At 41.1% G+C, this 15108-nt stretch overlaps 1 protein-coding gene and 1 pseudogene across 4 annotated transcripts in view; one reads left to right on the forward strand and one right to left on the reverse strand.

Annotated features, from left to right (window-relative positions):
* ATXN10 (ataxin 10) overlaps positions 1 to 11539 on the forward strand; it is a 69142-nt gene extending 57603 nt beyond the window's left edge. For 2 of the 4 annotated variants that reach the window (XM_066632652.1, XM_066632655.1), the window contains one exon: positions 11152 to 11538. In XM_066632652.1, the coding sequence (XP_066488749.1) occupies positions 11152 to 11342 (191 nt within the window). In that variant the 3' untranslated portion in view covers positions 11343 to 11538. Of the gene's footprint in view, positions 1 to 11151 lie in introns of all 4 variants that reach the window. The other 2 variants (XR_010794679.1, XM_066632653.1) reach the window with 2 other exon arrangements.
* LOC136656464 (U6 spliceosomal RNA) lies at positions 8883 to 8996 on the reverse strand (annotated as a pseudogene).
* Positions 11540 to 15108: the final 3569 nt, after the last annotated feature.

Genomic DNA, 15108 nt, shown 5'->3' on the forward strand with positions numbered 1-15108 from the left:
TTTTATATTAATTGTGGGCAAAATGGAGCTCAGCCAACGTATTTCCACAGCCTGCTCATTCATTATACGTCAAAGAGTCGCGTGTGGCTCATAAGCCACGGTTTGGCCACCCTTAGCATAGGGAACCGCACCCTGAGGTGCCTCTGCACTCATGGATCTTTCCTGCAGGGTGTTTGCTAGCCATACCACACTGGCTGGTCTTAAGAGACTAGTGCCAGATAATTATAGGTATAATAATATTTTTTATTATACACTTCAAATCGCTAAGCAGTCGTAGCTGTTTGAAGTTAACATTTTTAAAAAATGCAGTAATGTGCTGAATTTTTAGTGGATCCACTTATTTTGGCAAAGCTCTCTAGAGTATTAAAGAGAAGATGGTTGTTGAAACAAAAATAGCATTTTTCAACATAAGAACATAAGAACAGCCCAACTGGATCAGGCCATAGGCCCATCTAGTCCAGCTTCCTGTATCTCACAGCGGCCCACCAAATGCCCCAGGGAGCACACCAGATAACAAGAGACCTCGTCCTTGTGCTCTCCCCTACATCTGGCATTCTGACTTAACCCATTCCTAAAATCAGGAGGTTGCGCATACACATCATGGCTTGTACCCCATAATGGATTTTTCCTCCAGAAACTCGTCCAATCCCCTTTTAAAGGCGTCTAGGCTAGACGCCAGCACCACATCCTGTGGCAAGGAGTTCCACAGACTGACCACGCGCTGAGTAAAGAAATATTTTCTTTTGTCTGTCCTAACCCGCCCAACACTCAATTTTAGTGGATGTCCCCTGGTTCTGGTATTATGTGAGAGTGTAAAGAGCATCTCCCTATCCACTCTGTCCATTCCCTGCATAATTTTGTATGTCTCAATCATGTCCCCCCTCAAGCGTCTCTTTTCTAGGCTGAAGAGGCCCAAACGCCGTAGCCTTTCCTCATAAGGAAGGTGCCCCAGCCCCGTAATCAGCTTAGTCGCTCTCTTTTGCACCTTTTCCATTTCCACTATGTCTTTTTTGAGATGCGGCGACCAGAACTGGACACAATACTCCAGGTGTGGCCTTACCATCGATTTGTACAACGGCATTATAATATTAGCCGTTTTGTTCTCAATACCCTTCCTAATGATCCCAAGCATAGAATTGGCCTTCTTCACTGCCGCCGCACATTGGGTCGACACTTTCATCGACCTGTCCACCACCACCCCAAGATCTCTCTCCTGATCTGTCACAGACAGCTCAGAACCCATCAGCCTATATCTAAAATTTTGATTTTTTGCCCCAATGTGCATGACTTTACACTTACTGACATTGAAGCGCATCTGCCATTTTGCTGCCCATTCTGCCAGTCTGGAGAGATCCTTCTGGAGCTCCTCACAATCACTTCTGGTCTTCACCACTCGGAAAAGTTTGGTGTCGTCTGCAAACTTAGCCACTTCACTGCTCAGCCCTGTCTCCAGGTCATTTATGAAGAGGTTGAAAAGCACCGGTCCCAGGACAGATCCTTGGGGCACACCGCTTTTCACCTCTCTCCATTGTGAAAATTGCCCATTGACACCCACTCTCTGCTTCCTGGCCTCCAACCAGTTCTCAATCCACGAGAGGACCTGTCCTCTAATTCCCTGACTGTGGAGTTTTTTCAGTAGCCTTTGGTGAGGGACCGTGTCAAATGCCTTCTGAAAGTCCAGATATATAATGTCCACGGGTTCTCCCGCATCCACATGCCTGTTGACCTTTTCAAAGAATTCTATAAGGTTTGTGAGGCAAGACTTACCCTTACAGAAGCCATGCTGACTCTCCCTCAGCAAGGCCTGTTCATCTATGTGTTTTGAGATCCTATCTTTGATGAGGCATTCCACCATCTTACCCGGTATGGATGTTAGGCTGACCGGCCTATAGTTTCCCGGGTCCCCCCTCTTTCCCTTTTTAAAAATAGGCGTGACATTTGCTATCCTCCAATCTTCTGGTACCGTGGCCGTTTTGAGGGACAAGTTGCATACCTTAGTCAAGAGATCTGCAACTTCATTCTTCAATTCCTTAATAACCCTTGGGTGTATGCCATCAGGGCCCGGTGACTTATTGATCTTTAATTTATCAATGAGGTCTGAAACATCTTCTCTTTTAACCTCTATCTGACTTAACTCCTCGGTCAGGAGGGGCCGTTCGGGCAGCGGTATCTGCCCGAGGTCTTCTGCCGTGAAGACAGATGCAAAGAACTCATTTAATTTCTCTGCCATCTCTAAGTCTCCTTTTATCTCCCCTTTCCCTCCCTCACCATCCAGAGGGCCAACCGCTTCTCTGGCGGGTTTCCTGCTTCTAACATATTTGAAGAAGCTTTTATTATTCCCCTTAATGTTGCTGGCCATGCGTTCCTCATAGTCTCGCTTGGCCTCCCCTATCACCTTCTTACATTTCTTTTGCCACAGTTTATGTTCCTTTTTATTCTCTTCATCAGGGCAAGACTTCCATTTACGGAAGGAAGCTTCCTTGCCCTTCACAGCCTCTCTAACTTGGCTGGTTAGCCATGCGGGCACTCTCCTGGATTTAGTGGAACCCTTCTTTCTTTGCGGTATACACCTCTGCTGGGCCTCTATTACTGTTGTTTTAAGCAGCCTCCATGCACTCTGGAGAGACTGGACTCTTTTTACCCTCCCTTTCAACCTCCTTCTAACCAGCCTCCTCATTTGAGGGAAGTCTGCCCGTCGGAAGTCAAGGGTTTTTGTTAGAGATTTGCCTGGGATTCTTCCCCCAACGTGCACGTCAAAACGTATTGCAGCATGATCACTGTTCCCCAATGGCTCAGTAACGTTTACATCTCTAACCAGGTCCTGCGTACCGCACAAAATTAAATCCAGAGTCACCTGTCCTCTGGTGGGCTCCTTGACTAGCTGATCTAAGCCACAGTCATTTAGCACGTCAAGAAATCCGGTTTCCTTATCGTGACCAGAACACAAATTGACCCAGTCAATATGAGGATAATTGAAGTCCCCCATGATTACAACCCTGTCCTTCCTTGTCACCTCCCTGATCTGTTTCCTCATTTCAAGGTCCCCATCAGATTTCTGGTCTGGAGGACGATAGCATGCCCCCAGTATTACATCGCTGCACAAGCCTGGTAATTTCAATTGAATATCATAGGCATGGAATGTTTTCAGTTTCACATTGTCCAAGAGTGTGATATTTCTTCTCTCTTTTAAACCCAAAGGATTTTTAGTTACTTATAAATTATAGGTTTCCATCAAAAATGTCATTTAGAAGTACGTGCAGCCTCTGCGGCAAGAATGTATGTGCCTATTTTTGGTTTTAAGCTAGCATTATTGGTTTGAGTTTAGGGCTAACTTGTCTTATACAAAACTGTGAATTTACAAATTTGACAGACTTTCAAATGTTGTCTAATTTTGTCTAAGTTGAACCAAGAGCTTTAAAACCTCTCAAACTGTTCTAAGGTGCCATAATGAAGTTTTTCCTCCATTTTAAAAATATTTAACTTGAATGTCATGATTTTGAGCTGACAGTTCTGTCATATAACAGATGAACCTCTGCCTTGGGAGTATGCATTTCTCAAACTTTATTGTGATGAACCAGCTTAAGCAAAAATTAAAACAATTCTAGGTTTCCAGGTATGAGTAGGATGACCCAGAGGCATAAAGCCTATTCTATTTTTAAGTGTAAGAATAAAGAACTTGGATACAGAACCTGAGGTTGATATTGCATAGCTGAAGGGGTCTCTCTCTCTCTCTCTCTCTCTCTCTCTCTGTGGGTGGGTGGGTGGGGGAGGGAGGGAGGGAGAGAGAGAGAGAGAGAGATTTGTTCTGTGTACACTGAAGATTGGGATGCAACATGCCTTCCCTCCCACCACAGTCTCTTTCTGTATAGGCCTCTGTTAATCTACTCTTAGTTTCTGGCAGAGGACCATCATACTACATGGAAAACAATCTGGAGTTGTAATACTCTCTCATGCCTTTGCAGTGGCCAGAAGAGGTTGTTTAGTGCAGTGGTTCTCAAATTTACCATGATCTTGGTGCCCTTCTTTTGTTGCAGCCTCTTTTTCCCAGCTCTCCTGGGTGCTGCCATATTGGATTGCATGAGATCTTGCACAGTTCTCATGAGATCTTTGCGTTATCCAAGATGGCTCTGCCAGGGAAAGCCGGGAAGAAGCCGCCACCGGGGACATCCCACATCAACCCTGTAAGTTCACCATGGTGCCCTTAGGTGCCATGGTGCATAGTTTGAGACCCAGTGTTTTAGTGGGATAGCCATCAAGCAAAGGATCAAAGTCAGAAAGTCTGGTTTGGGTTGGACTAGGGTCAAGTGTCAAGGGAGTCAGATCAACAGCAGACAAGAGTCAGGGTAAAGTAAGGCAATATTAGGGAATCTATATTATTACCTTGAGTTGGTCAAACTGCTAAAATGACATGAAGTGTGGATTATATAAACCTTGGGATTAGTTTACCTCTTAGGCTGGGTCAGCTGACTGCATCCAACCCAGCATTGCCCCCTAGAGGGTGATCTTTCTCCAGGATAGTTACTTGGCTTTTCTTGCCAGTGATCACATAGATCAGGGGTGTCAAACATAAGGCCCAGGGTCCGGATGTGGCCCCCAGAAGTTTTTAATCCAGCCCCCAGGTGAGGAGTTACAGCTGAAATGGCAGCCCACATGAAAATTGGGCTTTCCCAAATCTTGAAATATGATCAAGATTTGCGTATTTTCTCTTCTGTCATTTGCAATTAATTAGTTTCTATATGAGAACAGGGTCTGATCTCTGGCCATTAGCTGCTTAATGATGTCACTTGCTGCTTAATGTCATCACTTCCTGCCCTCAACTGGAGCCCTGAATGCTAACTTCGGCCCTCTGTGTGAAACGAGTTTGACACCCTTGACATAGATGGTGCAGGGTGTAAGGTGCCAAAGGGCCCAATCCTACCCAACTTTCCAGTCCTTATGCAGCCGTGCTAATGGGGCTTACACTGTATCCTGCAGTGAGGGAGCAGTCACAGAAGCCACCTTAAGGTAAGGAATGTTTTTTCCCTTACATCAGGGCTGCACTGCAGATGCATCGGCACTGGAAAGTTGGATAGGCTAGGGCAGGGGTGTCCAAAGTTTTTGGCAGGAGGGCCACATCAGCTCTCTGACACTATGTTGGGGGCCGGGGAAAAAAAGAATTAATTTACATTTAATAAATTTACATATGTTTACATAAGTGAATATATTAAAGATGAACTTGTATGAATGAATGAAGGTCTTGCGATAGCTCAAGGCCTATACAAGGCCTTGCACAAAGCAAAGCTGGCCTTTTCTTTGCTGCCGCTACTGCATCACAGACATGAAAAAGCAAACAGTGGAGGGAGCCCTCATCCCACAGCTCACTCGAGAGGTCAAGCAGTCGCCCTCACTCTGAGAGCAGTTGCGTCGGGCCAGTGTGGGTTCCAACAAATCTCCAGAGGGCCAGAGGCTCATTGGAGACTGGGGGTTCCCTGAGGGCCGCATTGATAGGCCTCGAGGGCCGAAAGTGGCCCCAGGGCCGGGGTTTGGGCACCCCTGGGCTAGGGCCTAAAGATTGGCTACAGCAATGTCCTAATTTAAGCAGTAAAAGTTGGGCTTGGTGGGAGTTTCGAAGCTAAAACTTCAGCTCACTTCTATTTATAGACTTCAAATAGCTCAAAACAATTAACAACAAATCAGAATTCAGAACATAACTAATAATTATCAAAACATAATATTCTGTTGGAAAAGTGACAAGGTGTTCAGGCCCTGCAGACCCTTTTGGGAAATGTAAAAACCATTGTTTTAACAGAGGCTCAAGATCTTGTAATTAATCTCTTAACAGCTGCTATTGCTAGAAGAATGAAAATCCCCCTCTGGTTAAATGAGATGTGGAACATAGTTGTTCTTGTTAAAACTATAAACAGGTAATAGGTATTTTTCCTAAATGGAATGAGTTTTGAATGATAAGGTACAAAATAATGTACAACCTTTTCTTGGGAACAATTTATTGTGCAATCCATATTTATATGGAATTGAGTTCCATTGAGTTCAGTGTGTATTTTTAGATTCTGAAAATAAATCTGAAATGCATTGGCAACAGAAGCCTACAATCCCCCCCCCCATTGAATTGTTCTGATCTTACAGCTCACCTGGATGGCAAAGGGTTAAAATTGGTTGATCATGATATTTGTAAGTGAGAATCAGGTAGGAGAAAAGTAAAGCACCACCTGCATGCCCCTTGCATTAATGTTAGGAGGCAAGTGCGTGGTTAGACACCATGTTTACCTCTGACTGTGTAGTTCCCTTCTTTGAACACTCACAGGAGAAGGAGCTCTGTGTAGCTCTCTCTCAAATTTCTAGAAACATTTACTTCTTTGTTGCTTAATAGTATAGCATCAGGCATGCAATGGAAATGTATACTGGACAAATTAGGTATTTTGTATAATTATAACTTAGTGTGAAGTCTATAAATTGGATTGAATGGGGGGGGGGAGACCTTTCACCCTATTTTTTCGTTCAATATCTAATTTGTAAAATAAGAAAAACAATTACCCTTCACATAGGATTTGCCAAAAGCACCATAATGTTGTGCTCTGTGTGTGTTGGGTTTTGTTCTGTGTTTTTTTTATAGCTCAAAGTAAACTTAGCAAAATTGGAGCTACTGTGATTACTGTGTTTTACTTTCTTTTGTGTAGTTTGGCAACAAATGGACTCATGGTCCTATTTGTAGTAACTATGGAAACTGGAAGGAACTCGCTTTCTAAATGTGAGTATACAATAAAGTGCTTAAATTGTTGGTCGGATTATGGACTTCAGAATATGTTCAATTTTCTATCTGTCTTTGGGGACGAACAAGAGGGTAATGTGAATATTAACTGGGAACTTGCTTTAATCTCCTGCGACACTTAAATCTGTATAGGTCTACATCCAACTATCCAGAAGTCTCAGGCTCTCACTTCGCATGTTAAGAAGGATAATCATACATATTCATGACTCTGAATTGGAAGAGTTACATTAGAAAAGGAGAAAGCTGGGAGCAAACTACAACACCGAAATCCTTTTCTCCAGCTGGCAGTATACTGGCTGCGTGAAAAAGAGAAGTACAATGGATGCACAGAACCATGTGACGCAGCACTTATTTCATCTCTCCTTTTGTCTCATTTTTAGCGCTTGTAGTATTCAAGCATGCTCAATCAGTGTACTCAAATCGCTGCATTTTCTATACAACAATATTTTAATTCTGAATGTTGGAGCTTGCAAATACTTTCAAGGTGTTCTAGTGCCCAGTTCCCCTGTATCCTAATTAGAGACCAAGTTCATGCAGCTGATGGCCCCTACTTATTGCCTCTGAAAGTCCAAGAGTCACCTTGATCATAAGGAGGCACCAATGATGAGAATTGGCACTTCCACATTGAGGCAGACACGCGGCTTACCTCATTTGCATGACCGCAGAAACTTGGAAAACAGTCCTGATCACAAGCCCACTCGCAACTCTGCCTGTTCACAGGGACTGGTTTTGTAGCAATAAAGTGACACAATTCGTTACATTTCTTACACTTGCTCTGAAAATAGAAAGTGCTGCCCCAACTCCTTGTTTAAAAAATAATAAATTAACAAGTATACCATGTGGTATGTTGTGGGTGCAAGTTAGCCCTGTGATGTTTGACAGCCCAATCCTATGCGTGACTACTCAGAAGAGTCATTAGAGTCATTGGGGCTTACTTTCAGGAAAGTGTGGATAGGATTGGGCTGTGACTTGGCTGCCCCACTGATATGGCAAACAGTTCAACTCTCTAACTTTTCAGTTAAAAGGTAGCAACATTATGTGACTTTTTTAAAAGCCAGTATTTTTTTATTTGACAGTCATGCTCAAATCAACCTAATATCCTGCTTGCCCGGTGACCATGATTGACACAGACAGATTATTCAATCATGCATACATTTGAGATACCACACACTGTATTTTTTTCTTCTCTGTTCTTGTGTTTTGTTGTACACCCTCCCTGGTCTCTTTGGCAAAGGTGTCCTTCCGTGTGCAGAGAGCCTTTTGCGCTCTCACAACAGACCTGTTTGCACAAGGTGCTTGTGTGGGAGAAATATTAAGGAAAACCAGAGTCCTTCTGTTGGTGCAGGAAATACTTTGCATGCAGGCTGGCACAGCAGAGGCTGACCACATTTTCTGGAGATAAATAAAATAATTGAAGCAGGTGACACTTTCCTCCCACCCTGAATATCTCATTGTTTTTTATCTTGTGCCAAATGGATTGTTTTGGCAAATTTAATTAACCCTCTTATGAATGATATCTGTGCCTCTTGTGCAAATCTTCAGAATTTTCCTTTCCAGTCTTATTGTGGAGTAAGGCGCTGCCAAGGTAGAACAGTCTTGGGTTAAGCAGCTCTGTGTCCTTTGTTAATGCCAAAGGCATGCAACATCCACTTGCTGTCTTTAAGAGGCCCCTCCCACTCATCAGTGGAGCAGAAAATGGCTCTGGCAACAAGTGAGAGGGGCTACTTACACAGTGCATAGTAGTGCCTGCAATACTTACTTCGCCCTCCCCTTGTAGCTATGCTACAATTTTTTACAGGCCTGATGCTTTTATGACTTGCTGCTCTATGCTCTTTTTACCTTTTTACTACTTTTTATCTGACTACTGTTTTTATGATATGTGTTAATATGCTTTTATCTGTTTTTAATCTGTTTTAACCTGTCGTAAGCCTCCTTGAGTCCCTTCGGGGAGAAAGGCGGGGTAAAAATAAAGTTGTTGTTATTATTATTATTATGCTACTGCAGCCATGATTACTCATTTTTTTTCCTCAAGGAAATAAGTAGGCTGAATTGATTTCAAGGAGCAATTTAATCACAAAGGAAAAAGGCCATTTTAAATCAAATTATTCCATTTATTACGTAGATAATTACCTAAACAAATTTGCGTGTCATCCTTGCCCAGGGCCTTGCTAACCTTCTCTGTATCATTCCAATTTTAGTATATGCACTTTCAAAGCCTGAACAAAAGTGCAGACTGAAAGTGGCTTGCAGGAAGCATAAGAATGTTTTGATTTAGTGTTGCTTCATTCTGACTACAGGGTCGTGCATCTCAGTGTAAACTTATTGTAAATTAGGTTTTTTGCTTTTATATTCTCAGTTGCTTTGGGACTATCAAATGAAAGGCAGAGAAGAAATGTAAAAATAATTTTAAGTAAATAAATTGAACTGTTTACATTGGCCACATTTTGCCTTTTTTACTAACCAATTCCCAGCCCCCTCCAAAAAAAAACACAAAACCATAGCCCAAAATAGCGCCACTCTCACAACCTGCAACCATAACAGGTACTGTTTGGAAGGAGCACTGGAAAAGTGGTGCTTCTGTCCAGTGCTCTTTTTCTGTTTGCTTGCCCCTTCTCCTTTATCATATTGCTGTTCTGCCCTGCTCTATGTTAGTGTTTGAAGTATTTGCTGGGCAGATAAATGTTCCCTGTGAGATGAAAAGTAAATGTTCATGTTCTTTGATTGGTAGGTAGAGTAAAAATTATTTATAATTGAACTTCTGACTCTGAGAATGTTAAAAAGATCAGGTCATTGCTAAGTAGAACATAAGAAGTAATAAAAAGTCTCCCAGGTGCCTCTGTGTATGACAGTGGTGGTGACCTTTCAATCCCTGGCCACTGTTATCAACCCATAAGTACATGGACTACTATGCTGCATAATGCCTGGCAAAGATATATTTTCTGCAGTAGTTGCTTTCATGAAGGAAAACAGTCTTTCAGAAGTTAAAACTGAATTTATGATCCTCGTATGAAGGGATTATAATAATAATATGATTTGCTAAATATGCAATTTGCTAAATTGGAAACAATCCATTTAGCAGTCTGATTTTTTTAAAATTAAAAATAATCTAACCCCGGAATAAACTCTGATCAAAAATAGCTTATGTTTCAATGATGCACATACATTTTGGCTGGACTTGTTTGGGGGAATTGCACAATATAAACACAAAGTCCGGTACTTGCAAAGGTATAATTTTGAACTAAGTTGACAAGGTTTTTGTTTGTTGATCGTCCCAGGCAAAATTGAACAGTGATCTCTGTTGACTGATATCTCCCCCACGCATTTCCATGGGCCTTACAGCTTTGGCTGGTGTTTATGCCTCACCCCAAATCTGCAGGACTCCTTTCGTCCCCTCCAGGCAGATGGCCATATGAAACTTAGCAGGAAAATATGAAGGATGTGGCTAAATTATGCATAGCTTTCTCCTGGATGTGAAGCTACATGTAGTGAATAACTGGTGCCCTGGAGGCCCTCTGCTTTTCCCTGGTGTGAGTCAGAATTCCCTGTCTCCTCTGTAGGTGTATTGTGAGTAATTACATTTCATGACATAACACCTCAACTGCAGTATTGGAACACTAAGTTTGCATAGAAGGCACAGAACATCATCATTAATAAACTACAAATCCTGAATATAATGTTTGCCTTGAATTTTGCTTAAAGGGGGACCACCTTGAAAGAGGAATGGGGTTGTTGAAGGCTACCTTCTCAATAGAAAGAACACAATAGTCCTATAGTCCTGGTGATTTTAAAATAATACATATAATTTATCTATTACGTAAACACCTTCTATCAGGGATCACTAAACAATGCATAGATACAACCTGTTGTGATAGTATATTATGTGTAATTATCTGCTAACATTGGAAAAAAAATTAGAAAATGAAAGGAGATGTCATGATCCAGATGTGGTTTTTTTTTAGGTAAGTAACCACATTCCTACGTTCATACTTTAAATGTAGGTTCTCAAGTGTAATCTTCACATTGAAATTGGTCATTAAAGAACAATGGAAGTGCTTCTATTTTCTAACGCCATTTTTATTGTGAAATATTTGATGTTGACTATAGTTATTCACATGCTCAGGTGGACTTCTGTTTTGTTTTTCCAGTAGAAGTTGTAATACACTTGTTTTAGTACAGTGTCAAAAACTGCCGATTTTCTCGTACCTTTATTTTTTGCTTCCTTTAACACAGATTGTGTTTGGTTAAAGTTAACTGATGTAAATGAAGTTTCTGAATCAATCCATCTGTAGAAATCTCTGAAATGCAATGTTGTAGCATCTGTCCGTCATGTAATCTATGTTCATTTTGATTTTTCATGAGAGGGATTCCTTAACTCTTTTCAACAGTTATAAGTCAGTGGGCAGTGTACACAATCCACAATCTCACAGAACTCAATGAAAGAAACCAAGAACTTATTGCACAAATGGAGCAGTGTGGGCTGGCTGATAATTCTGTCCTTGAAAGCATGGGATTGAAAGTTGAGAGGCAAGATCAGAGACTAATTTTAAGATCTGTCCGAAAGATGCCAAATCTTTAAACATTTAAAGTATAGAAGATTCTCACCTCCTGTATAAAGAAAGGATATTTCACTGCGAACGTGATACAAATACATGGTTAAGAAAATCTGTATGTTATTCAGTTGAATATCATTCAATTGATATTACTTCTATTTTTCTGTAATTTACTTTTTACAAAATGAATTATAAATGATGTTGAAACTTCTGTTGTAGCAGGTGTGAGGTTTGTCTGCCTGAGGGCTTGTCTCTCTTTCTAGAGAACTGATGTTTGTTTGAATTTTATTTGTTCCCTTAGTAAATCAACCCACTTCCCCTTTTATTATTTTTTCGCTTCTCATGGGCTTTTTCTGAACTCTGGAGGACTTAAGAGGTGGTTTCTCACTGTGATTAATTCTAGCAGTTTCTTTTCAAATGCCCCCCTTTCCTTTCCAAAACATTGACAAAACTCATTTCCAGTTAATTAATTCAAGAGAGGCAGAAGAATGGAAGGCTATCCCTCTCTATTTTGGGTACCATTCTGTATTGTTGTTGAATTCTGCCACTGTGGGATGTGTCATGAATGAGAAGGGTGGGAGAGAGATGGTGGCCAATTAATTCCCCATGCCCCAAACCATTTGCCTTGTGTGTGTGTAAGTAAAATATACATACACATTCATATTCATGTACAAATGCATGAGTGTGCACACATGCGCTTTGATTGTCAAAGGGTGGGTGGGCTTATCTGTGTCTCCGAAAAGAGTCTTATTTGAGATGCAGTTATTCTATGCCACTGCAGTTCTATTTTTCAAGGGATAAAATTGCGCTTACCTTAATTTGCCAATTATCCAAACAAACCCTTTTTTCCAACACAGATTTCCCACCTTCTTGCAGCAATAAACTAGAAAAGGATTGTGTCGTCTTAAAAATATACAGAAGAAACATATTCATATTTTTATTTTAGAATACTTGGCAAAGAGCAAAGTAAGTTCACCTCCTGTTGTGGTCCCAATCTAAATTCCCCACAATATGTATACAATTTGCTCTGGGGAAAAAAAGAAACTGAAAGCTTTTTGTCCAAGGCACAATGTTCAAACCAATCCAAATTGGTATCATGTTGAGGCTTAAATCTGTTTACCTCTCCTGCCATAGGCCTGGATCAGACTCCATCCCCCATGAATGCTATTCATTTAATAAAAAAAATAAAATAAGTAAACATACTAGGGCCACTGACATGTTTAAAGTTGCGTCAAGTTTAACCTTGGTCAGAGAAAATAAGAGATAACTAATACTGAAAAACAGACAATATTCAGTATTATAGATGCATGTGGAATTTTAGATTATGCAAGCCACATTAGACATTTAAAAATGGATTTTTTGATAATCGATTTTTTGATAAAATTTTGGGACAGAATTTGAAACGGAAATGAATATGTTTTATAAACAGTTTATGACAAATTCACAAGCCTTTTGCTGAAACAAAAATGCAAAGAATCTGGCGATTCAGAATGAAAGTTTAAATTCTGTGTATTAAGTAAAACCTAAAAAATGTAAGAAAAGGAAAAAAAAATTTCTTTTCCTCTTTGTATTGGTGCCTGAATCGAAGAGCCTAACAGGAGAGATGGATGGTCACACACAAATGCATATCTGTAAATATGAAACGACTAATAATACACTGACAGGGTGTACCCACCAAAATGTGCGGCTAATATTATAATGCCGTTGTACAAATTGATGATGAGGCCACACCTGGAGTATTGTGTCCAGTTCTGGTCGCCGCATCTCAAAAAAGACATACTGGAAATGGAAAGGTGCAAAAGAGAGCGACTAAGATGATTGCTGGGCTGGGGCACCTTCCTTATGAGGAAAGGCTACGGCGTCTGGGCCTCTTCAGTCTAGAAAAGAGACGCCTGAGGGGGGACATGATTGAGACATACAAAATTATGCAGGGGATGGACAGAGTGGATAGGGAGATGCTCTTTACACTCTCACATAATACCAGAACCAGGGGACATCCACTAAAATTGAGTGTTGGGAGAGTTAGAACAGACAAGAGAAAATATTTCTTTACTCAGCGTGTGGTTGGTCTGTGGAACTCCTTGCCACAGGATGTGGTGATGACGTCTGGCCTGGATGCCTTTAAAGGGGGATTGGACAAGTTTCTGGAGGAAAAATCTATTATGGGGTACAAGCCATGATGCGTATGCGCAACCTCCTGATTTTAGAAATGGGTTATGTCAGAATGCCAGATGCAAGGGAGGACACCAGGATGCAGGTCTCTTGTTATCTGGTGTGCTCCCTGGGGCATTTGGTGGGCCACTGTGAGATACAGGAAGCTGGACTAGATGGGCCTATGGCCTGATCCAGTGGGGCTGTTCTTATGTACCCTGGTGACTTTTTTTGAAAATGCAAAACCCCTTCTAGGTTCTGCAACTCTGTTTCTAGGGCAACTGTATGTGGTAGGAATTGTCAGTCCCTTTTCCTCTACTGGCTTGCTGATGGAAGAAGAGAGATACAGAGAAGTTGCCCTAGAAACAGAGCTGCAGAACTCGAGAGTCTCCAGGAAGCCAGAAGTGATACCCACAAGAGGTGAGGACCTTAGGAAAGACAATACAGATCACTGTGCCCTGAGAAGAGAAACTTGAAAAATTGCTAGCGTAATCCTTGGTACGAAAGGCACTCCTTTGGTTCCACACCAGCCGTTTTTCTGTTTTCTAAGGGGCTCATTTTGCATTCTAGAGCAATGGTTCTCACACATTTAGCACAGGGACCCACCTTTTAGAATGAGAATCTGTCAGGACCCACCGGAAGTGATGTCATCAGGCAGGAACATTTTTAACAATCCTACCCACACTTACCTAAGAGTAAGTTCCATTGACTATCATTGTTAAAATAATATACATGGTAGCCTGTTAAAAGTACAGGTCTGTAACATTTCCCCAAATGCAGTCACATACTATGGTAACAGCAAGTCTAATATATTAAAAATATTGAAATGAATGGGGACCCACCCAATGGGTCCCGACCCACAGTTTGAGAAACACTGTTCTAGAGGATTAATATAATGCATTTTTAAAAAGGAAGCCTTACTGAATTTGAAGAGACCAAGTATGTAGTCAGATTGAGGCTTCTGACCATCTTACTGCTTTCAAGGGCAGTAAATAAGATGAGTCCCCCTCCCCTTTTTCTTTCAAAGCAAATTGGGTTGGATTTCATGATAATGGAAGGGCAAATTTTAGCAGAGCTTTTTGTTTAAGTTGAATATAGAAACCATTAGCTAATTGTATGTTTTGCATTATAGTAGGGCTTGAATTGCTGTGGGCTTTTATATGTTTTGTACCTAGATGAATGTTTTAAAATGATACACTCTCACTAATACAAAATAATTCTATAAACTTCATTAATGCATTATTGTACAATTTCCCCTCCCTTTTTTTAAAGCAAAGCAAAACCAAAACTGGATGTGGGTACATTAAAACATTTCAGAAGTTCCTGAAAATATCACTGAATGATTGTCTGGCTGTCAGAAATAATTTCTAATTTAATGTGGTCATTCTGACACAATATGTACCACTGTAACATTAAAAAAAGCCAACACTCTGGCTTCCTCATGAGGAAGCTGCTTGAACCATTCACTAATGAGGCTGTACTATATCTCCAAAACTAGACGTGATAGGGCAAAACAGATGCCTTTTTTTGAATCAGCACCCCAAATTCATATCAAACCACCATAAAGTTTGGGAAAAACTTTTCTGACCCCTTGGATTTGTAGGCCTGTGTAATTTATGTCATGATAAAATATTTTGGGGT

This window comes from Tiliqua scincoides, chromosome 6 (assembly GCF_035046505.1).
Source record: "Tiliqua scincoides isolate rTilSci1 chromosome 6, rTilSci1.hap2, whole genome shotgun sequence".
Lineage (NCBI taxonomy): Eukaryota > Metazoa > Chordata > Lepidosauria > Squamata > Scincidae > Tiliqua > Tiliqua scincoides.